The sequence below is a fragment of the Squalius cephalus genome (genome assembly GCF_949319135.1).
Source record: "Squalius cephalus genome assembly, chromosome: 20".
NCBI lineage: Eukaryota > Metazoa > Chordata > Actinopteri > Cypriniformes > Leuciscidae > Squalius > Squalius cephalus.
Window position 1 is genome coordinate 16,348,366 of NC_137141.1, and position 24,589 is coordinate 16,372,954.

The following is a 24,589-nucleotide window of genomic DNA, read 5'->3' on the forward strand; positions in this document are numbered from 1 at the left end:
ACGGGTCAATCATAGCTCAGAAAACTGAAGACTTGGAGACCGCCAGTTTGTGTTGTGTACTTGCATGTACTATAGTCCTCACCACGAAGTACCACACAGCAGGAACAAACCTCAAGAGAATAATCACAATAGAATTGTGCGTGTCTGCTGTTTACAGAATCAATTTCTGCGAGCGCTTGTTATAATGAGTTGAATTGTTATTAGTAAAGCATAATTACATTAAAATTGATACAGGCTCTCGGCAGCATGAGCCTTCGATGGTAATTCTCTCTCTTCTTTGCTGATAGGGCACAACGCCTGTTGACATAGCAGTGCTCATTACTGCTTGATTAAAGACTTGTACTTTAACAGGAATTAGGCTCCTGAACTGTACACAGATACTCTTCATCTATTATTCAGTAGGCAATTAATATTTAATTGTGCTTTCATATTGGTGGAATGGCAACCTTTTAAATGTGACTGTGCTACCTCGACTGTTGTTAATTAAAGTGAGTGGTGCTAAGCACACACACCAGCAGGAGTTATGAACATAACTGGCATTAGATGGGCTGGAGCAATCATACAATGGGCTTGTTAAGGCTCTGTACAGGACTGATTGCTTGTTGCCTTTGCAAATAGCTCTATAATACCTAAATGATACAATGCGGGAGTGTATGTTTGAGTTAAACGATGATTATTCCTATTCAACTTCTTGCTTATTTCGAATACAGTCAGTAGAATACTGTACAATGGCTTGCCATTTTCACCACTATGAAGCATTCAACCAGAGGAGGGCAGTAGTGGGTAGTTAACGAGTTAAATCCTGTAATTAAGGTGTCCAGCTCAATTCTGATTCAAAGGCTGAAAAAACATGGGGAAAAATCAATCTAACTGTTTTGCAAATCTTGCTTTTTGGGCCAACAAAAACGTTGTTAGCATTGGACTTGGTTGTCTTTGCAATTTGGGCAGGAGCATTGTCTTGTTGAAAAATAACATCTGATCATTCCTCTTTAGATAACAACTTTTCAATTGTGGGAAGCAAGCAATTCTTCAATATTCTCCTGTACTCCAAAGCATTAAATTACTAAAAAGGCTCCCCACACAATGACACAGTCTCTTCCTCCATGTTTCACTGTGGTAGAGATGCCTTTATTATTATATTTCTCAGCAGATTTTCAAAGACAACGTTCCGGAGCATCGCCATGCAACTCGTGTTTCATTGTGATTCATCACTCCACACACAACTTCCCATATTCTGCCCAAAACATTGTATAAAACACACACACACACACACACACACACACACACACACACACACACACACACACACACACACACACACACACACACACACACACACACACACACACACACACACACACACACTTGTCTGGTTCGCTATCTTTGTGGGGACTCTTCATAGACATAATGGTTTTTATACTGTACAAAGTATATTATATCCCCTTACACTACCCTACCCCTAAACCTACCCATCACAGAAAACTTTCAGATTTTTTACATTTTCAAAAAATATAATTTAGTATGTTTATTAACCCATTTTCCTCATGGGGACCGCTGGCTGGTCCCCACAATGTAGGTGATCTTGTAATATAAACCTGTACACACACACACACACACACACACACACACATACGGACAAACCCTACCATTGGGTTTAAAAATTTAATGGAAAAATTTAAACCAACGTTCTTCCGTATTTGACCCAAACATAGGTTTTTTAACAATGTTTTTATACAAATTAATTCATATTAATTATTAAATAAAGGAAACATTTTTTTTTTTTTTATTCTTTCTTTGATCATTTTTTTACTTTTTTAATTATTGGGCTGGAAAATTTGTTTAACTTGTTTAACCTTTTTTTTTTTTTTTTTTTTTTTTTTAATTGTTCATAAACTGCAAATTATCATAGTCATCTATTTACTATGATAATTATAATTATCATAGTAATCATCTAATATTTTTTCTTCAAGATGGTCTATAATTTTTTATCAATTACATAAAAAAGGCTAATTTGTCTAATTTGAATCCGAAAAGTAAGACTGCTTAGCCCAACTAATTGCTCATTGGCCAGACTAGTTCTTAAGACAGAGTCTTAACTTAGTGGCTATATGGCAACTGGCCACTGGTTTCCTTACGCTTACCTGTAGACCAACAAGTCATTATTTTATTACTCCCCACTACTTTTTTTTAAAACAAAGTGACATCCATTTAACCGATTACATAAATAATCATAAGGAAAATCAATTTGGGGAAAAAAAAGTGTGTGAACTGGAGTGTGAAAAGATATCACACGGTCCCTGCGAGCGCTGTGCACTGTATTGTGTATTCCACCTTTTGGGCTAGTGTGGCATGTAGTGTGCTGATGAGCCATCGATTTTAATTCCAGATAGAGGCAGATTGAACTGATAATCACAATTCTGTCTAAACTAATTTATCAGTCACCTCTGCATAATTAAGGGCAAGCACTGTATTGATAAGGGATTAAAGCGTACTCAGATACAAGGCAGTACATTTCCTCTAACTAACGCATCAGGCGAGACGCACGCTATGTGGTCGCAATCAAACATTATTAGGCTGAAAAGGTTGATTAATCCATTCCTGAAAGATTCCTAAAGATCTTTTCCTGTAACACTGTGCTTGTCTGTGTTTTGCGATACGTAGACGCTCTTGCTTAGCTGTATGGATGGAACATTGTGTTGACCAGTCAGCATCCAGGACCATAAAAATCTATTTTTAACATCTTTTATTATAGATCTAGCCCAAAAGTTCCTAAATCAAGCTTGTCTTTTCTCTTATTCTCATTCCACCCTGTGGAACGTGGCACAGTCTGGCTGAAGGGGCTGACATTGAGATGGTAGATAACGCTCAATGACGGAGAGGCCGTTTGCTGCTGATCCTGGGGTGATGAATCGCACGACCGAAGAGAGATGAGCTCGGTGCGTGGAGGAGAGAAATGTGAAACAAGGAGATAGTCGGCGGAGAGGCCAAAATGAAGGCCCTGTCGAGACGGCGATTCGGGGCTGGCAGAGGGGGGACATGGCCGGCCTGCGAGGACCCCGTGTCGAGCCTGCAGGAGGGAGCATGGTGTGATAAGGGAAGGTAGGACTTAATCTTCTAAAGTGCTGATGGTGCTGGATGGAGAAGACTACGACTGGAACTGCCGCTTTCAAAAAAGGACGCCATTATTCACCATCAGAGTGCAGGGCCCACGAAGATTGTACGCCTGTGTGTGTGTCTAAGAGATAGTGTGTGTGCAAAGACCTATTTGTGTAAAGTATGTATGGTGTTCCTTCGAAACGCTGATTCCTGATAACAAGTCACTGCGACAAACAAATACAGCAGGTTCAGCCTGTGGGGTCAGTGTGTGTGTGTGTGTGTGTGTGTGTGAGAGACGTGTTGATTAACTCTGTCCACCGCTTACAGTCTGCTGTGAAAGAATCTGCACCACTGCTCAAATGGCAGTCTTAACATTATGATTTACCTTCTAAAAGTTAAAGTTGCAATCTGATTGGATGAGCCACATTCAAAGCTGTCTGATGTATGCACACCTGTGACCGCAGATTAATTGAATTCTATGTTAATGTGCCAAATTTGCTACAGACCAGTTTTTTTAAACTCTGGTTGCAAGGGTTTGCTTAAGAGTCTGCAGATCATTTGAGGGAGAAAAAAAAGATTGTTTTTTTAGGGCTGTCAAAGTTAACATGTTAACTTAAGGGATTAATTAAATATGTTTAACGCAACCATTATTTGCACATCTGATGTTTAATATTACCTGATCATTTTAATTTGATATTTGTAATGTTTCAATATGCTTAGGTCAAAATTATCGTTTGTTTGTTTCTTTCTTTCTTTCTTTTCAAATTGTATTATTATTTATTTATCTGTAAATTATGTATAAAGTAATATTTAATTAGTGTCCATAATTAATTCATTAATTTTAAATACTATTTATAAATAAATATCATTTTTTCAAAATGTATCTCATATTACTCGATTAGTGGGTAGAAAAAAGATGAACTGTTAACCTTCAAAGTAAATATTCTCTTAATAATATTTTAACAATTTGTTTTGACTTCAGTACAGTGATGGTCATTATTTTTGTGATGCAGAAATTTGTTGAACGTTGGGATTTTTATTCATTTGTTGTTGCCTCCATTTTCTAAAAGTAATTGCCCATTTAAGGACACAGTTAAGCTTTATGTTGTGCTTAACTTTGATCAAATCATTGCAATGCATGACCTCTTGTCCCTTCCTGCTTCATTATTTCATCTTGCAGATTTAAGGATGGTTGTGGCAAAGCTGTTCGCAGTCGTTCCTGAAGGGATGATAGCAAGGTAACTGCCATCGTTCTCTTGTACCCTGACACTTCAAAAATGGCAGTGCGAGCATTGCTCATGATTGCATCACTGCAACATGCCCACAAGAAAACAATAAGAACTAATTTGTGTCATCATTTTTGTACTTTGCAGCAGTTGCGCCTGGTCTTCTTGTTGAAAGCGTGTCAGGCCGTTTGATACGGTACAGCCCCGAACCATCCCGCGAGCTCTCGGTGGGAGGACACACGCCTGTACGCAATCCCACACACACATTTGTCATCGCTTGATGTAAATGAGCCCCATATTTGCAGCAGGAGCGGCATTATCGGTGTGAACCGGGAGTGACTTCTGTGTAAGGACGGCAGGAGACGGCGACCGTACAATTCATCACTGTAAAGACACACACCTCAGGGTAACCTCAGCACACACGGTCATCTGACCAACACTGAGTGCATATGAGCCATTAGGGTTATAGTAGATTTAATGATGGACAGCTTCATGCCATAAACACCACAGCGATGAAATGTGCTGCCAGGGGAGAACTGAAAAAGGGGACAGCTGAGCAAAACTGACATCAGCTAAAGGATAAAGACGAGATCTTCTCCACATTTCTTCGGTTTAATCCCTGTGGTCTCCTCAAACGCCAGATCTCCCTCTCCGTGGTGGTTTTAAGTCGACAGGCCGGCACTCTCACACCTCTTCTGAAAGTTTCTCCTGCAAAGCTTGTCTTGCATGCGTGCTAGGAACTAGACGATCGCCCCATTTGTGGCGCTCTTTGAGCACTAGAGGCTTAAGAAGTTGCATTAAGAGGTTGTGTACGTCCCTGTTTATCTACTTAGACTCCTTGATGGGCCGCCACTCCCGCGCTCCTCTGCAGATTTAGAGAAGCGCCAGCCGGCAGGCGTAAATGATGTCAGCCCAGAGTGAAAGAGAGCTGTTCCTCTAAACAAAAGCAGGCGATTAGATAACCACCTAGGGGATGGATAACCACGGGGCTGGGACTGAAAAGGTAGCTAATTGTTGTGAATGTGCGCCTTTGGCAACGCTCAACTTTCCGATCTGATGCCAGGATTCGCGGGCCCCGCGTTTTCTCTCGGGAGCGGTGGAATCAAGCCTTTGTCCGGCTGCCAAGCAAACCGATTTAGTCACACTCTGTTGCCATTTTTCTTTTCAAACAGTCATGTTTTACCCCCCTGGACCCCCTCGCCGGGTCTCGGAAAGTGCAGGGGATGTGCCGTCCCAACAGGGGTCGGTGATAGGAGACATCCTGAAAGCCCCATGGGCAGAAACAAAACTGCTTGGTTTCATTTGCAGGCCTGAGGTGAGAGCCGCCCACAAGATGGCCACCAGGCCTTGAGTTGAGTGATGACAGGAGGCTGAGATGTGATTTATCAGACGGTCTTATCGCTCACATCTTTTATTGCTTGACAAAGCCATGTCTTTCCATTTTATCTCTTTTTTTCCCCCAATGAACCGCAATTAAGGCTGACATTCCTTCAGATTCACTAGATTAATGTTTCTCTCTTGATGGTGACAAAGCAGGGGTGAGAGAGAGTTGGGGACAGATGAAATAAGATGAATCTTCATAGACTGATCCTAATGAGCTTTATGATGAGGATATGCTGGGTGTGTATTCATATTCGTTGTGATTTTTAGTGGGTTTTAGATTTTGTTCCTGAATTTAAAAAATGTAGGTAGATTTTGTCCCTTTTGGTTTCATTTCCACAAATTAACATTTAAATTCTTTGTTTTGTGCAGGCTGATAGTGCACATCAGGCTATTTTTTTTGTTTTAATAACTTTTACATCTGCTATATTGCTATCTCCAAGCAAACACATATCCAATATGTTTGTGATTGGCTTATATATGGTGAGTTTTCCAAGTAGTGAAGTAAAACCAAGGTGACTAAATGCTAATTAAATTCAATCTAGATGGCATCCTTCAACATACGAAAAGTCTGTTCAGCTCTTTATTATAAAGTGTTGAAGAGACAACATATTTTTTTTAATTATCATTAAACTAATTTGTAAGTAAAGGCACTTTTAGACCACAGTTTTAATTAAATACAAAGTAGATGAAGGGAAAACAGGAACTCTGTACATATGTAGATAACTAATTCCAACAGAATACACGTTAGCCATTCCAATTGAGGTTGGTTGTTTCATTTTGGCATGAATAAAAAAAAAAAAAAAGAAAGATTTACGATGTGTGAAATTGAAGGAAATGGGTGTTTGAAATCCAAGCTTGTGAATTTGTATGGCAATAATTGGCCAATAGAGGGTACTGTTGCATTGCAAGTTCAGCACATAGAAGAGCTAGATTGCAAATAAATATATCTCGTCAAGTGTGGTGGACACACTTAGTCCTTATAACTGAACACAAATTTTAAGAATTTAATGTCTGGGTTTGACATTACATATGGAGATATTTATTGCATTAGCATTGCAATATAAAATATGGTGTGCTGTATCTAAATTCTGGTGAAGTGAACTAAATTTAGAGTTTGTGCTTCCGATATTTGATTTGTGATTCACTTCAGAGAGGCAGGTTATGTTGATAAAAACAACGTTGTCTGTATTTTATTCTGTTAGTACTTTGTTTTTAAAGAACAGCATTTAGGACTTTATTGAGATGCACAAAATGAGTTTTATATCATTTTGCCATTGCTTTCTTTCATAGGCACATGTATGGAAGTTGTCTTTAATGGAACTAGCCATAAATGAAGATGCTCATGTGTCCAAATTCCCTAAGCACCTAAGAAAATGTGGCCCAGGTAACTTTATTACCATCAAAACAAAAATGTGTAAAATAGTTTCATATAATTTTTTAAATAACCATTTTAGATCCTCACAATCTACATGTGCACACAATTGCTGTGTCAACAAGAATGAAAGACACTATTCCCACACTCTCACTAGTAATGTATGGAGGAAAAAGTTGGTTCTCAGAGGGATTTCTTTTTTTTTTTTTTTTTAAACCTGTGATTTCAGCCAAAACTATTGTTATAGAGACAAATGTATTGGCATACGGGGGAAAAACTCAATACGAAACTGAGCAAAGTAATGGATGTGTCCAATGAATTCATGCAATAAAATAGGATTCTCAGCTGTGGGCAACCACTGCTTTTCAGAGAACATTTCATGTTTTTTATAGGGAGAATAATCCAGCAGTAGCAGAGCCCGTATCAGCAAAAACCTTGATTTCCAGGAAGATGATGTCTCCAGATTTAAACATTCTTGTAAATCATAAAAATGTCATTTTTTTGGCAACACCTGGAATTTCAAATGTAATTCTGTAACTCAGGCTCAGTTTCCTTGATATGTGACGAGAAATCTGCCTACAGTATCTCTCTCTACATGTCTGTCTATCTATCCATCTATCCATCTATCCATCTATCTATCTATCTATCTATCTATCTATCTATCTATCTATCTATCTCTGCAAATACTTTACGTGACAGTTGTGGTTTCATTTAGCAGAGTTCAGGGGCGGAGGATAAATGAGAGACAGTGGCAGGATATACAGCATTGTTGGCGAGGCTGTGCCACCCAGCGTCACATCCCATGATGGATAATGAGCAGATGGAACGACGCAGACACGCTCTCATTTGGGCACTACCTGCCTCTGAACTGGCACAAGCCGGACCCTCTGTGCGCCTTTGGCTCTTTTACACACCAAGTTAATCAACTGTTGAAGGTACAGTCTCCATATGAATTAAAATGGTAATAACTTGTCCTGTTCCCTCTCAATCCCATACCATTAGCTTACTTTTCCACAGCATGTTTTTTCCATCTAATTGGTTTCAATTTACACTAAACATGTTCACATATTACATGTTACTATAATTAAGTGCTAGAATTCTAGAAAATAATTACATATTTTGTGCTTGTAGTTCATTAGTTTTCCGCAGTGTTAACACATGTATGAACACTAAAGTGTGACCTCTAATTTTTTAATTGAAGTGTCATTTTAAACCAACTAGCAGGTTATAGAGTGACACTGATGAGAAGTCCAGGTTAAAACTTGAAATTAAAAAAAAAAGGTACAAACTGTGTATTTGAAAGAAGATTACCCAGAAAGCATGATTCATTGGAATTTATTTTTTAATCAATATTGATATCACCATATAATATGTCAGTTGATTTGACTTCAGTAGAACCAGCATTTTTAAAAAATAAAGGTTGGTTCTAATGAGAAAAAAAGGTTTAGAGCCTGATTTAGCTTTTAAAACACAATGTTAAAGAATCTATACCAATACCGAAGAACCTGCCGCCAAATATAATACAGTCAAAAATGCATTAAAAAATCGGAGCCACATGACCAGCTTTCATATTACTGATGCACGCTGAGTGTAAAACAGAAGCAAAGGAACACAGCTTGCATTTCACCCAGTAAACTCAAATCATGCAAGTATTTGCACAACACACCTCCCTATTTTCATTTCCTCCAGTATTCAGTCTTGCGTTTCGATGCATGCAACAGTTCTAGTGTTCAATAATTTGTTCAAATACTGTAAATGTGATAAAAAATGTAAACAACAATATGTGGATTTAAATGATAAAAACATACATTAGATTGCCTACTAAAACAGATTAAAAAATGTACATTGTACACTTCACAATATTTTTTCTTCCTTCAGATTTTTTCCTTCTCCAAATGTGAGTTTAATTCAATAATGTCATTTCTGTAGGACATAAAACACATAAAGAAGAAATGTGATGCGAGTATATCAACGCCTGTCTTGTCTCATGTAATTTATTGCTTGTGAGGAAAACAGCACACTTATGTATCGCTGAAGTGTATTCTTTGTGCATGCATTCACGCTTTAATCTTTCTATCAAATAATTTGAGATTTTCTGATTTGAATATTTACTGTTAATGCATGAATATCAATACCACAGTTTCCCTTTTTTATTTTTATTTTATTTGCATGCATGAAAGATGTAAATGTAATTTACATGAACATAATCACGGGCAAACTCTTTTATAATTTTTTTTTTTTTTTTTTTTTTAAATAAAAGCTAACGTTGTAGTGCATGCAATATTGCATTGTTTTATTTGCACTAAAGCGGATACAGACAAGCAGTGCGCCGGTCTGTCAGGTGCTGTGTGTTTGTGCGCGTGTGTGTGTGTGTGTCTGTGTGTGTGTGTGTGTGTAAGACAGCGGCTCGCGATGTCCACGCTCTCCACCACTGTTCTGGTGATCCGATAGTTGTGAAAAGCCACCACTAGTCGCCCCCAGTGCTCTTGCAGTCTCCAATTTTCTTTCCCACTGTAGACTTAACGTCACGTCCGCACTTGAACTTGAATTTTATCCCATTGTACGGAGGCAGCCCTCGCCACAGAGACACAGAGAGCTCCCGGAGAAGCAGGACTCCGCCATCTTCATAGAGGCAGAAAAGGGAGAAAAAAAAGCTTCATTCATTTGGAAAGGAGGTGGCAAGTCCATGTCCCTGGTCTCCAGTGCGCAAAGCCGAATAGGGGAGCAAGTGCAAAGAGTTGGAGAGAGTGCAAAGTAACCGGGCATCGCATGCACTTCGAGCCCAGGAGAGAAGAAGAACTGTCCAGTGCTTGGCACAATCAAGTGCCAACTCAAGGAGAAATTGGATTCGTTTTTATCCAATCTAATAAGTAGACTATTTTTCTTTTTTAGAATTATTTTGACTCAGAGAAAAAGAAAAGAAAAAAAGAATTGCCTTTGACAAATCCACAAGGCGCAGACCGGACGAAGAGAGAGCCACCACAGGGTCCAACCTATCCAAACGCACCGGGTATCACATTCTGAGACATTTCCAGTGGTTTCTTCACAACTGTCACTCGTCAAGGATATTTTCGCCCTCGGACAGATCTCGCGCGGCACAGTTGAAGTGCATGTGTGTGTCGCTGAGGTACTGAGCGTCTGCGCGTCTCTGGTCATCTGGAGAGCCGGAGCGCAAAGACACTTTCGCTTCTCTCACATTCACGGAACCCCTTATCTCTATCCACGGCTCGGAGCTGTGGCAGTTCTTTGGAAGTCCCAGGAAACAAGTTTGTTACCGAGGGAGGAAACAAGCTCACGCCACGGACACGGAGGACAGAAGACGCGAGCCGACTATTCCTTGTGCGGGTCTCTGGGCGATGCCAGTGTAAATGCCAGGGCAATGTCCCGTCGCAAGCAGGGAAACCCTCAGCATTTGTCGCAAAGAGAAATTATAACACGTAAGTCAATCTTTTGTTTTACTTATTATTATTTGTGTTTAGGTGGTTGTTTAGCCATGTTTAGCGATTTTTTTTTTTTTTACATCGGTCTAGTAATGAGAGTAACGATTGGTGTGTGAATTTGTGGTGTTAGTGATGAACTGATTACATTAAAATGCGTTAAATCATTATAATCTTCTCAAGTAGAAGAACAGAATTGGAAAAGTCGAATTAATTCAATTAATTGTTAAGATATTTATGAGTTCAGCTTTAAGCAAACAGTCAGGTTTATAGACTTAGTGCTACTTAAAAGAATTAAAAAGTGATTTACTTGAAACTGTATTTAAAGAATTAATAGAACCATTTTCTGGACTGCCTTAAAATACAAATCTTTCATTTAGTATGTTTTGTATTATTTGTGCTTTTTTTTAATTTTAATAGGCTATCAGTTAGTTTGGATTAATGTAAGAATTGTTAGCAGGCCACACGAGATCAGATTAAAAACTTTAAATCGCATTGATTATTGAAGTATTTGCAAAGTTTATGTAAAGTTAAGTTTTGTTAGTTTAAATAGAAGTGTGGGTTGAATGAGGTCTATGTTATTTTAGTATTTAGACATAATTTCATAAATTATGCTAATTTAGAGTGAACATGGTTTATTTTTATTTTCTCTAGTTTAATCCCTATATATGAATTGGACATTTTAATAGGCTATATATGATCATTAAAATAATTTATTGCAAGATAAAATACATTTTATTTAGCCTACAAAAATTGCTTGCTCGAGTTGTAGGCCTCTCTTCTCAAATCCTAATGCAGTGTAACTTTATGTATCATGTTTCATTTTAAACCAGTCTTTGCACTTTTTGACAAGATATGTGTAGTAGTTCTCAAGGTGAGAAGCTACCTGTAACCACCGAGCACATGAACGGTTTAAGGTTTTATTTTTGCAGTGCACACACTGCACGGTTGCAGAGAACTAGGTTAAATTGATTGTAATTGTGCAACATTTGTGCTTTTAAATCTTAGATGTTCACTTGAAGGAAAAGAGGTGTCAGAGCAAGGAAAATTATTTCAATGAAATTGAACTCAAAGTAAGCGATACAAATGTCAAGTTTACTTTTACTTTAGCTGTTATACTAATTAAGAAAATACATTTTTGAATTGGCTTCTTACGTAACTCACCTTTTTATGCAATGCCTGTACTTTTATGGAGAAAACAGAAGTTTGCACAATACAAAGAAACAAAGGAGGCATAGGTGTAATAATGTTTCTCACACTTAGCTTTACCCCCGAGTCAAGGTTGTGACTGTACAGCGTAGGTAATGTGAGGCAGATACTGAAATAGAGAGACTTTTCGTGACAAGGTTCCAAACAAAGACAAGAGTTATATTCGATTGCATGATGATAATTTCCTTTTTAGATTTTCCTTGAGAGACTTTTGCATCATTTTTAGGAGAACATTTTTAGGAGAGTGTATATGTGTGTGTATGCATGTTTGTATATATATATATATATATATATATATATATATATATATATATATATATATATATACATATACACATCCAGCAACTAATTTTAATATGTGTATTTTTCCTAGAATGCAACTGTTGCAGTAAAACATATCAGATAACTCAAAAGACAATGAAATCTGTCCTGATTTAGTTTCATGTTCATGCTTAAGTGTAGTCTACAGAGCATAGATAATTCATAGCAGAACCTAGTGATGTAATACCACCCAAATCTGTTTTGTGTTGCAGGGTTAGGGCCATGTATGCTGTGCATATATGCCCTAACACACACACCATTCTTTTGTTAATGGCTTAATCTGTTACTGTTTGTGCACATATGTACGCGGTTGCACTGTAAACATTTAGCATGCCTTTTCTTTGTGTGTTTGAATTTGCTGTTGAGTTTACAAATATGCCTGAGTCTTACAATTATGACTATGACTTATGACCGAATGAGAATTGAGATGTTATTTAAAGCTTAATGCACATGAACTTGTTTGTATTGCATGTAGCTAGGTTTGCCATAGGGCATGCGCTGCCCTTTTTGTGTGTCATCCGCATATGCGATCATGACAGTCGTTTATATCTCCTTCTCATATTTAATTGTGCACCAGCATGTGCATGTGCAAACCGATTTTGTTTACTGCATAAATCGCATCCGTTCTATACGCATGTAAAACAATCATTCTGGTTTAGTAGAAAATGACCCTTTTTGAATTTCTGTCGCTATAGTTATCACATGTCCCATCAGTCATTGCATGTACAATGGCTGTGGTTATTAATTTGGGCTTTAAATTTCAGAATGCTCCAGTTACACCAAGGAACTTTCCCTGAGTGCTTTCTCTCCCTCACACACACTCACACACACAAACGGACACAAATGCAGACGTGCACAGAGTAAAGCAGACGCCAGTTTAGACATCAAGCTTTTGTGTATTTTTTTTTTTTTTTTTTACATGCACACAGTGAAAGAGAGAGAGAGAAAAGAAGGTGGCTGACTTTCTCCTTCTTAGAAACTAGAGATTGAAAGGTGTTCACCGGTGAATGAATATATAAGCTTCAGAGAGGTTCCTCAAACGTATCATGCCTTAGTGTTTTTTTTATGCAGAGGACATGTAGGCCAGGTGCTGGCAGATAGTCATCTGAGCTCAGGGGTACGTTCGTTCCTCGTAGGTCGGAATTCTCATCACATGCTGATGTGTACGAGTTTGTGGCTATGATTTTGATGTAACGAGTGTTTTTGTTCGTACTAGAATTTTTCGTGCATGCTAGCATGTGTGCAAATGTGCAAGCTCAAAGACCCTGTGCCAGGTTGATCACTCTTACTCTATTTGATATGTGGCTGATTATGGGAAAAAGCTTCTTGTAAAGCAGCAAAATTGCAATGAAAATGTGGACGACAGTTGACATCTCTGTTTTTTGCTTTACATGTCAAGGTCAAAAACAGAAAGGTCCCAACCTCAAAGTTTCATTTTTGAGGACATATTTGGAGCTGTAAACAAGGGTGTGTGTGTGCATGTCTGCTCGTCAGCATGTCTTCTGTGGTATTTAGTTTCGTTAACCACGGTGTCTTAGCTGGATTAGCCTCGAGTAAGTGAGTGGCAATTTTTGTCTGCTCAAATGTTCAGGAGAGAGAGAGAGAGACAGAGTGTGTGTGTGTGTGTAGTCTACGTCCAAATGGTAATTTATGTGTTCTCGGCGTGAGCGATCTGCAAACTTTGCAGTGCTGTACATCAGTAGTTTTAATGGTTTATCAGCCTGTGGTTTGTGTGCTACATCACGCCACTCAAACACATATTCTATAAACCCAGTGGTTTATTAGTTCTGCGTGAAATGCGAACGGTTGCAGTGTTTAGCGTATTTTCTTTATACATGTTGGAATTTTCATTCTATTTTATTGACTGAACTAAAAATCCAGAGTATTTTACAGTTTTGTCGTTTTATAAAAAGAATTATGAAAATCACGTATCGTACAAGCCCTTAATGTTCTCTAAATTACTGTAATTTTTAGATACATTTTCTTAATATTTACGTTCACTGAGTGTATTCATTTGAGCATGTCATCACCAATTTAGCTTTAGATTTTTACACCTGTTCAATTTGACATGTCAGTGTAGTGCCTTTATACAGTAGTGCTTTAAAAATAAATCTAAAAGCGAGTTAACAGATGTCCTCTTCAAATGAAGGAAATCAGATGACAGCGAGAAGGTAATTTTCCTCCGGTGAGCTGCGGAATTATGAAGTTGTAACATAAATTTTCAGCTCTTGCTTGAGATGCATGTTTCACATTAGACCTGCCAGCACAGGAAACTGTCTTTCGGAACTTTGCTTTTGAATGTGTTTAGGACATAAATTTTAGCCATGACTTCATATCATCACATCTGAGAGAATTTAATTTATGATAATAGCTCAAATCAATACACATTCTTGCCTGTTTGTTAAGACATTAACATATTTGATTATAGTAGCGAAAAAAGTGCTTTTGGATGCAGGTGTGCAGCTTCAGAAATCCATAATAAATCGTCTTTTCCTTTTTATTTGTTTATTTATGTCTAAAATGTTAGCTTATTTATTTGTAATTTGCAAACGTATGTATGGCATAGGCAGGGTTTTAAAAAAAATAGCATATTTTAAGTTAAACTAAACAGGTCTGAAAATATATTCAAGTTTCTTTTTTAAATGCTCATTTTATACATTTCTTTTATAGTTCAGGGAATCAAATGTCCTTGTTTTTTTTCTTCATTTTGTCTGGGTGCTGAATTGGGCCACCTTGCATTTGCAGTGCAGAGTTTGCTGGCCATGACCTGCTAGGGGGAGCTCTAAGTCTGCCAGTGGGGGTGGAAGACAGCTCTGAAAAAGTCTAAAAACATATTTCCTAAATGTACTTAAATGGTTAAGTCGAGTGAAATAGGGGGCTGCGGCTTCCGACGACTCTGCATAGATGTTTCAAACGATACTGCCATTAACACATGCTCAGATGCAAACTGTCAACGCCTCACAGCAGCAGCTGCTCTTAAAACATGATGGCTCTGTCATTCTCTCTCCCTTTTTTTTTTACTTTGTCTTTAGCGCTCAAGCACTTATTTAATAATTTACAGTGAGAGTTGGATCGCTTCTCAGTGCTCATTTAGATGTGTAATAAGTATTTGATAGGTGTAGCTTTAAATATAGAAAGGACATCAAGCGTGACACCAAAACAAACAAATTTAGGTTGAACGTCACCTCGTTCGTTTTTCCAAGCGTGCTTAAAAGTGAATGATGAAGTGTCTCTGGAACTTGTGGGCCCCTCTGACTGAGGACCTATTGTTCTTGCCATCTAAATAAATAAATTTGAGTCTGTGATATAAAAAATGGTAGCCTCTACAGAGCTTACACTCTCCACATAACAATGGGCAAAATGTCTGCCTGGCACATTTGATTAATATGCTTGCATATTCTCTCTTCCTTTCAGTTTCAGGTGCCTTTTGTTTGCGCCACGAGCGGGAGAGGGAGAAAGCAACAGAAAGCCCTCTCTGATGAAATGTACAGAAGTCTATGGCTGTCTGTCAATATAAATGCATCAAGGCGACTGAATCCTTTGGACGGCATCAAAAGTGGGCATAGTTTTCCATGGCTTGATTTATGAGAGATAGACACTCGTAATAGTGGCTTGAGTGTTTGACGTCCCACAGCTGGCTGAGTTCTGACCGGCTCCAAGCATGGAAACGCTCCGCTTCCTGAGCATCAGATGAGTGTGTTGTGTGGGAATGTGTTACTAGTTCTGCTATTGTGATATACAGCACGTGCCTTTTAGTGTTATTTCATTAGAAACAAAAGCTTTGCAGGGGGGGGGGGGGGGGGGGGGGCAGAGAGACGCTAAGCTTCAGGTGATATTTAGTCATTCCAGCTACCCATAATTCCTCCCATCTTCTTTCCTTGTGAAAATATTAGGTAATATCTCCCTGATGAGATTTGCAGATAAAGGGTTAGTGATGCTTAGACAGGCTCCCAGTGGACATCATCATGTTAATCTCTTTTTACCTGCAAGACAACTCATTTTCTTTTTTCCCCCCCTTTTTTAATTAAACAATGGACTAGTGCCGCCGCGGCGGCCGAGGATCACGCTTTTAAAATTCCACCGCCGCCGCGTGCCACGATGATCCCTGTTCTCTTCTTGTTAACAGCTTCATTTGCACATGCACCATGCTTTGCGCTCACACGTGCACGCCACCACCGCGCACGCATTTACTAGTGTTTTAAAACCTCGGCGAGGCGCTTTGCATCTGCACAGAAGCGCTCTGCGAGCTAAAGCATCTAAATATCCTGAAAGAGTGTGGTTCTTTGTTTTTTATTTTATAGGATTTGCGAAGGCCTTCGGGCTAGCAGTTTTCTAAAACATGATGGTGTCACTTATTGAAGAGTGTTTTATGTAATGCATTTTGACACAAATTTAGCTAAACAAACAGGTCACAGAGAAGTTTTTAAGCAAGAGAAAACAGGAAAAACTAGAGGCCTAGCGCAAGGCGGAGGTTTGCGGTTTGAGCGTTGGTACGCTTGACTGTAGGTTACAGATTAATGACAGACTAATTAATTCCTGATAAATTCCTGTACGCGCCGCTGATACGTGTGCATGTGTTACACAGGCCTTTTGCACGCACGGCGGACGTGAAGACTGCTGCCGTTGACTCGCTACCTCTTTGTCAATCTGTTTGTGTGTGTGTGTGTGTGTGTGTGTTTGTTTGTTTGTGTGCCATCTGAGTGGAAGGCTCAACCCAAATCCAGCCTGTCCTACTCAGCTAGCCTGCATCTCTGTTACATGTATGTGCTTGGGTAGCGGGCGGCTCAGAGTGGGTATTTCAGAATTTTAGTTTGTGGGCTGGTGTGGTGAGGTTTGTGTACGTAGCAGCGCAAAAAGCGAAGCCCCCACCCACTGCTTCTTCTCCTGTGCAGCTTGGGCTGATGGGGAAACATAAGAAAATAACGCACAAACAGTAAAGCGGAGCTTTTTATTGTTTGATTAGGCCCTTTCCCTGGCTTTCATTTTCAGCACGCTCAGCCCTCCGCTCACACAGTTCTGTGAATGGCTTTAATTGGCACGGGGTAAATCTTTATATCTGGACAGCATTATAAAGTCTTTCAAGATTTAAATACGAAAATTTATGGACCCAGTAAAAAACAATATGAAATCCGTTAAATGGTGTGTGTTGTCTAATTAGGCCCTAACGTTAGCAATGGCTGAAAAAACCCTTAAAGATGTCTGAGACTTTTCGTCCTGATATCACTACGGAAAATCTCAACAGCTCAACCGTGAGCCAAATAGCGCCGAGCGTTAATGGTGAGGTTTGCAGGGCGACAGTCCGAGGATGAAAGGTACGCTAACGTTGGGCTGCTAAAGCGCTGTTACGTAACACGCAGACCTTTGTGTGTTTTGGAGGGAAAGCCAGACTGTACCGTGATCAGCCAAATACCTGTCAACAGCAATTTGGTTCCTCACAAACAAAAAGACTTCGTAAGTATGAGTCAGAGGGCCCGTGAACAATGGTACGCAAATCCAGAATGGAAAAGGATAAATCCCAGAACTGTGTTAAGACGTGCCTTGTGATGTTCGTTTTTGGAAGCCATGTCTTTTTTTAGTTTTATGTTTTCCTGAAATCCCATTAGTGTGCATTCTGACACATATAAATGTTGATTTCTTGGGTGAATGAGGCTTATTTTTAACATTTCCACGTTTTACTAAATTGCATGATGTTAAGGTAGTATGTGCATGAAAAATATTGCCTACAGTATTTATTGTGCTTTTTTCATTCAAAAATGAAATTGAGGTAAAATAGTAAGTGTATTTGATCCAAAGTTGAGATTTAATTTCATATCATCCTTTTTTAGCCACCTATAAATTTTATTCAGACTGTCTTACTTCCACTGTCCCTCACTGTCTTTCTCTCCGCCTGCCAGAGAGTGCTTGATAAAGACAAATAACATTTGACATTTCGGTGGCCCTGATAGAATTATATGGAGTATTTGTTGAGGGATCAGAGAAAATCATGAGCTGTAATGTTACCTTGGTGACAGCATTGTTATCGCTGGTGGATGAGAGAGAGTGTGTGTGTGTGTGTGTGTGTGTGTGTGTGTGTGTGTGTGTGTGTGTGTGTGTGTGTGTGTGTGTGACTGACTGTGAGGAATTGCAGACTCTCACCTGTTTGCCTAGAGCAGGAAACGCAAACCACCGGATCGGGCCTGTGTAGTTCAATCTTGTACCTTCAAGAGACTTATTTAAAAGAAAAGATCTCCTAAAAGTGAAAATTCTGTCATTTATATAACCGCTTGTCTTTCCAAACCTGTATGACTTTCTTTTTTTTCTGTAGAATGCAAAAGGAGAGGTTTGTAAGAATGTCTGAGCTGCTCTTTTCCATAAAAGCACCATCATAATTGTTCATATTCTATATTCTGAGTCTTCGACTGAATTTAAGTTATTATTTACTGAAAATTCTCTTTGCAGTCATCATTCTCTTTAATTGTATTGAAAAGGGCTGCTTGAAATGTCATACAGGTTTTGAATGACATAAGGGTGAATTAATGACATATTTATGGTGTTTTACTCCCTTATGGATTAGTTCAGACTCTATAGTCAAGTCCAAGACTGTACCGTATGTTTACATGATTACAACACCTGGTGTGTGTGTGTGTGTGTTTGTGTGTACGGGGGTCCCTTCTTTTGAAGTGCGTACTAGCGGCGTTGCTTGCAAGCAGCGTGTTTCCTGTGGTTGGCACAGACAGAGCAAAAGAAGGGGACAGAGGGAGAGAGAAAATTTCAGCTGCGCTCGTTCTTAACCACTCTGGGTTTTTTCTCCAGCTGTCACTTTGATTCAGCTCTGTGCTAGACCTATGACACATTAAACTAACGCTTTCCACTAGCACACCTTAAATTCTCTCCCACAGTACAGAGATGCTGCAATCTCACTCTCACCTCCTGTTACGCAGTCTGAGAGTTTAACTCTGCTTATTACGTTTTTTTATTTTATTGTACAACTTATTACCTGTTTGGCGAATTATAGCTAGTCTATTAGAAATGTCAAAAATATACACTGTGGTTCATGTTGTCTTTTTGAACTTGTAAATCATAGAAAATTACCTCTTCCTGTCGTGATGTGTATGTTAGGGTTAGTTGTTCCTGTGTGTGTGTGTGCTTCTCTGCTGGTGCAGCTTCCCAGGATGCACAAACGCGTGACACACAAACAGGCGTACATGCACGCATATTGCTCACGTACATATGCCTGCAAGCAATCTTCATTTATCGGTTCAAACGCATATGCTTTTTTGTGCATGTGCTCACAGGTGCAAATACAGTTACAGATAAATGTAAAACAGTTTTTGTTGTGAGACCTCCCCCAGTAATGGAGAAATGTCTTTATAGTGGGATCCAAAAAAAAACAATGAATTTATACAAAAAAAGTTGTATCTTATCTATATATATGGTAATATGGATATGGATATGGTAATATACAATATTATACAAATATAATACATTTGTAATATACAATATAATTTTTTTGTGAAAAAATATATTAGATAATTACAAAAATATGTATCTGAAAATATATTTATATATATTTAAAATAAGTCACCGCAATGAAGTCACAGTCATAATTTCAGTCCAGTGTATTACATACTGTAGGTTGATGAGTCTGCAGGCTTTGCTCTTTATTTACATGCAGACTAATCTAATGCACAGATGGCCTGACATTGCCCGGAGGAGGTCTGTGCTCCACTCCTATATATCTGAGTTGGGGTCGGGGGGCTGGATTTAAGGGGGGTTTAAGTACCTTAGTCATCTTCAGTTATTTCCTTCATTATGGTGCAAAATCTGAACCCAGTGACAATGTGTGCTTTTAGTGACAATTTTAATGCTCTGTGCTAACTGTAATGCTTCTTTAATGATTGCAAAGTGTTTAATGCTGTTGTTTAACAGGATGCAGATCTAAAGTCGCTCTAATGTAGTATGTATTCGTCTGAAATGGAGATAAGAGGGGGTTTAGTGGTTTCGTTTTCAAAGCTGCATTCCGAGCTTGACATTACAAATCTGTCCGCATTCATAATTTGGACCGTGGACAAATTGCAGATGGATGCGCAGGCTGCTCGTAATTTATCATCGAAAATTAGTGGTTAGGCGGTTCCTCTGGGAGATGTAAACAGGGCTACCTGTGTTGTGTGAGCAGAGTGGTCCGTTCCTCCATCTTTGTCTCGCTCGGCGTCTGTCTCTTCTCATGCCGTTCCAGTGAGCGGCATGGATTCACTCGCTTCTCTGGCCTCAGAGAGGCTTTTAGGCCTTGTATGGTGAAAAGCAAAAACCGTGCACAGGCCAAATTTAATAATTAAAGCAATCTAATAAATTAGATCCTAATATGTGCTTTTATGGGTTGTTTCACATGGTCGTTGTTTCTTAAAAAAAAAGTCTTACATTTGTCATTTAGGCTCTGACAGTTTGAGAATTCCTTCCTTCATTCTCTTCCCAGATTTATGTGCACTTCAAAAATCCGCACCTGCTCGCTGTGTGGCTCTAAGTGTTGCTATGGTAGTGTTTTTCTTCTTTTTTCCTGCTTTCACCCAAATCATGCAGCGTGTTGAGTAGAGAGAGCATGAAAGCAGTGACAGGAAGCTGAAGAGTGTAAAGTGGCAGTCAGAGAGGTGTTTGTCTAGATCTTATGATTAGTATGGCGCAAGGATAAGCTGTCAAATGTAACATCAACAGAGCTGTCTGTCAGGGGGTCCCGAGGGGGCTTTGTCAAGGGCCTCTACTGTCTTTGATAAAACTGCTCTTGCACTCGGCGTTGGGCTACAAAGGGCCGATTGTGGCCGCATACTTAAAGGTGAGGCTGAAATTTCAAAATGGAGGGAGAGGGACTGAGGTTGTCCGGGGTACTCTGTGGTTTCAACGCCCGTCGCACTGCACTGTTTATCTAGGTGACAGAATCAACCAGAAGATCTGCAGGGCCTCTTGCTCTCATGGCTGTGCAAATATCTCTCACAGCCAAAAACAGAACCCTCCCTCCTTCCTTCTTGCTTTTTTCGGTCTCTCTCTCTCTCTCTTCTCCCTTCAGACTCACTCTCTTTCTGTTTCAAGTCTGGCGGACTAATTCTCAGCCTCACAAGTACTGTATTGTATATTAATAACAGTTCTTTGCTCTTGGGTCTTGGCCTCACATATGGATGTTTATCAAGCGTTGGCTGGTTGCAGGACAGAACACGCCGAACGAGAGTGAGGTGCCTCGTGTGTGGCCGCTGGGATGATTAAATTGAAGTCGGCCTTTATTTTCTGCTCTCGAAGTTTAGTGGGACTGTCATGGGACATAGGTGAATGCTTAAATGGGCCCCAACATTCATTTCCTTTATTTTAACAAGCTGCCAAATAAATAAATTCTAAATGATCTGACCCTGAACTCAGAAAATGTGTGATTGTGTCTCAAGTTCCACGCCATTTGTATTTTATTTCAATTTCCTGCACTGATGTGTTCAAGTCAGGTTTTTGTTTCATGAATTGGTGAATGAAGTGATGCAGTTTTGGAGGGAAAATGCATGGGAAGATGTAGATTCAGTAGCAAATAATAAACATTTATCAACTCAGTTAATTTGCATAAAGTGACTATTGTATTTCTGAGTAAAAGAGAATATTAAACGGGAAATAATTTAGTGACACTTGATTTTATTTGATTGGATTGTGAGGGCGTATTATGCTTCATTTTTTGTCATCCATTCGACCAATATTTTATTTTTTAAACTTCCCATACTGATATATCATTTTTTTCTCCCGCATGAATTTGTGTAAAAAGGCAGGCTTAAGAATCCATGGATAGATACAGTGGCAACTTAATGATGTACAGTGGCAAGTTAATGATGAATGAACATTTGTAAGTGATGCATTTCAAGTGAAACAGCAAGAAAAGAAAATATTAGTAAATAATTTTACTCATCCAAGTGGCCAGTATTTTATTTTGAATTCCCATACTGATGTATTTAAATCAGGGTGAAGGCAGGCTGAAGGATCTGGAAGAGTTAAAGAAAATGTGTAAATTTAATTTGCATGAAGGGATGTATTTCAGAGTAAAAACAGAATATTTTGTGGGAAATAATCTAGGGTGGGACTTGATTTTATTGATCAGGATCTGATTGGTTTGTGAAATTTGATTAAACGTGTTATTCTGTGGTATTATTGGTTAATGTTTTTCCTCACCCACATGGCCTCGGTTACATCAGCAGAAAAGAAAAGTCATTTCAGAAGTAGACTAAGTTATTAATCTTTTTTTTTTCATTTGTTTTGACCACTGCACATATGGAGATTTTATTAAGATTTCATGTTGTCTCAAAACACTTCTGTCTTTTGGTCTTCCTTGTAGCGGAAGCTGAGCATGTGGATGCGGGACTGGCCGTGGCTGATCTCCACTCTCACCCGCTGCTGGATCCCAGCATGCCTGGGACTCTGCCTCCGGGCTTGGGCGACCACGACCTCCTCACCTGTGGCCAGTGCCAACTAACCTTCCCACTGGGGGACATTCTGCTCTTCATCGAGCACAAGAAAAAGCAATGCCAGGGTCTGACGGCTGGCCACGGCTGCTACGACAAGATGGCGGACCGCAATAGCCCCTCGCCGCCCCGCGCCGAGCTGAGAAAAGTGGTGGAACCGGTCGAAATTGGAATCCAGGTGACACCTGAAGAGGAGGACGAGAGACTGTTGACGCCCCCAAAAGGAATTTGCCCCAAGCTAGAAAGTGGCCTGGCAGGTAGGTCAAACTCTCTCCAGAAAAGTTTCAAGCAGGCATAAGAAGCTGACGCTAATGAACTCGAACGTTCTCTCGCGCCAGCGTGTTTTCTAAAACTGATGTGCGCAAACATACACTTACAGCCTGCAGAGTTGCAGACAAAGGGAGACACGCACTCATTTACCTCGGTAGGACTCTGGGCGTCCTGTAGTGATTGTGATACCGCTCATCTGCGAGCCTCAAGAGAGATTGTTTTTCCTTCAGCTGATTTCATTAGGGGAGCCTACGCCGTGCAAAGTGAAACATCACATTACTGACTCAAAGCCCTAAAACCCCCTGAAGGACTCTGGTAGTTGAAACAAATTGTGCAAGACGTGACAGAGAACTCACCCTACTTTCATGGAGAAATCCAGCCTGAGCCATCTGCTTAAAAGGTGAAAAGCTCATTAAAATTCAAATGCTCAAAAAAAAAAAAAAAAAAAAGAGAGAGAGAGGAGAAGAGAGAAGGAAAGAAATAGAGTAGGATTAAAAGAGTGATTTTCCTATTGAATAGGGGTAAAGAGGCAGTTTAGTTTAGTCCAGCTGTAGGGAGAGAACTCTCCCAGTTATCTTACAAAACAGCGCAGTCAAGTCCTTCACAAAGAAGCCGGAGGGATCTTGGGAAATGGGTCTCATAAAATAATATTCTAGGTTGGACAAAGTTACCGGGGGAAACGCAGGGGAGCGGCTTATGACACTGCCTCGGTTTTTAATAACGTCGTTTTTTAATGCCTCGCAATCCTTATTTGCGAAAGTTACCCGAGGCATCGGAGACAATTTATTCCGTGCCACCACAATGCCTCGTGTATTTAAATGTCTGTAATAATGAGGCCGCTGCTAAATTACTCAGTACCTCACATGATGCAAACTTCACTCCCAGACTGACTGACTGGCTGGCTGCTCGCACAGAGAGAGTGTTGGCGTTAGTTGTGAAATATGATGCAAGCGTTCACACAGTTACGTGCAAACTGTTCCACTACAGTTCGTCAGTGATGTTTTTTTTGTTTTTTTTAAAGACTGACTGGTAAACGTGTGCTTTGCTAACCACAAAATCTGCTAAATAAAGAGGTCAGGGTCCAAAAGTGAAAGTTTTAGTGCACCAGTAAATAGTCAAATTGACCTTTTATATTTTCTGTATTAGAATTTATTTATAATAATTACTTTTAAATTAAAGTAATGCACAATACAGTTAATGGCTGTTTTTTTTCTTGCGTATTAATGAGAAACAGTGCAGTAGCGAAATGTGAAAATAACACCCCTCCCCCCTCCTCTAAAAAAACATTTTTTGATGACTTAATATCGTTCACATACTGTATCTGTGTTGTGGTGTTCTAGAGGAAAACATATGTAAGCGCCCTTAAATGAACATTTTTAATGATACATTATTAATTGAAGTGACAGTCATGATACATTGCTTACGTCAGCAAAAGTTGAATTTCATTAAAGTTTGACTGTAAATTATTATAGTTTAAGCAAATTTCACTTGCAATTGACACTTCACTGTAAAAAAGTTATCAGTTGACTAAACTTAAAAAAGTGAGGAAACCGATTGCCTTAAAGTTATTGCGTAAATAAACTGATTATTACGTAAATAAACTTAATGCATAATAAAAAAAAAATTAGGTTATGTGCACTAGAGTTCCACATAACGTATTTTTTTCTATTATGCATGAAGTTTATCGGCAACGGGTTTCCTCTTTTTTTAAGTTACGTCAACTGATCACTTGCGGGTGTTTGCACTATGTTTGCATCTTTGTCCTATATATATATATACTGTATATAATTTTTTTTTTGTTTGTTGTTGTTGATGTAA

The 24,589-nt window shown here is 39.2% G+C and overlaps 1 protein-coding gene and 1 long non-coding RNA gene across 4 annotated transcripts in view; both read left to right on the forward strand.

Annotated features, from left to right (window-relative positions):
- The first annotated feature begins 2,827 nt into the window (after positions 1–2,827).
- On the forward strand, positions 2,828–7,069 carry LOC307147947. 2 transcript variants are annotated; one of them, XR_013819388.1, is made up of 3 exons: positions 2,828–3,099; positions 4,277–4,334; positions 4,470–5,504. It is a non-coding gene; the product is annotated as an uncharacterized lncRNA (long non-coding RNA). The 2 variants fall into 2 exon arrangements; XR_013819389.1 differs by lacking the exon at positions 2,828–3,099 and adding an exon at positions 6,996–7,069 and having other exon boundaries at positions 4,222–4,334; positions 4,470–4,728.
- A 1,460-nt stretch (positions 7,070–8,529) lies between these two features.
- Positions 8,530–24,589, forward strand: part of bcl11ba (BCL11 transcription factor B a) — a 49,697-nt gene continuing 33,637 nt past the window's right edge. For both annotated transcript variants that reach the window (XM_079853101.1, XM_079853102.1), the window contains exons 1-2: positions 8,530–10,514; positions 22,375–22,758. In XM_079853101.1, the coding sequence (XP_079709227.1) occupies positions 10,457–10,514; positions 22,375–22,758 (442 nt within the window). In that variant the 5' untranslated portion in view covers positions 8,530–10,456. The remainder of the gene's footprint in view (positions 10,515–22,374; positions 22,759–24,589) is intronic.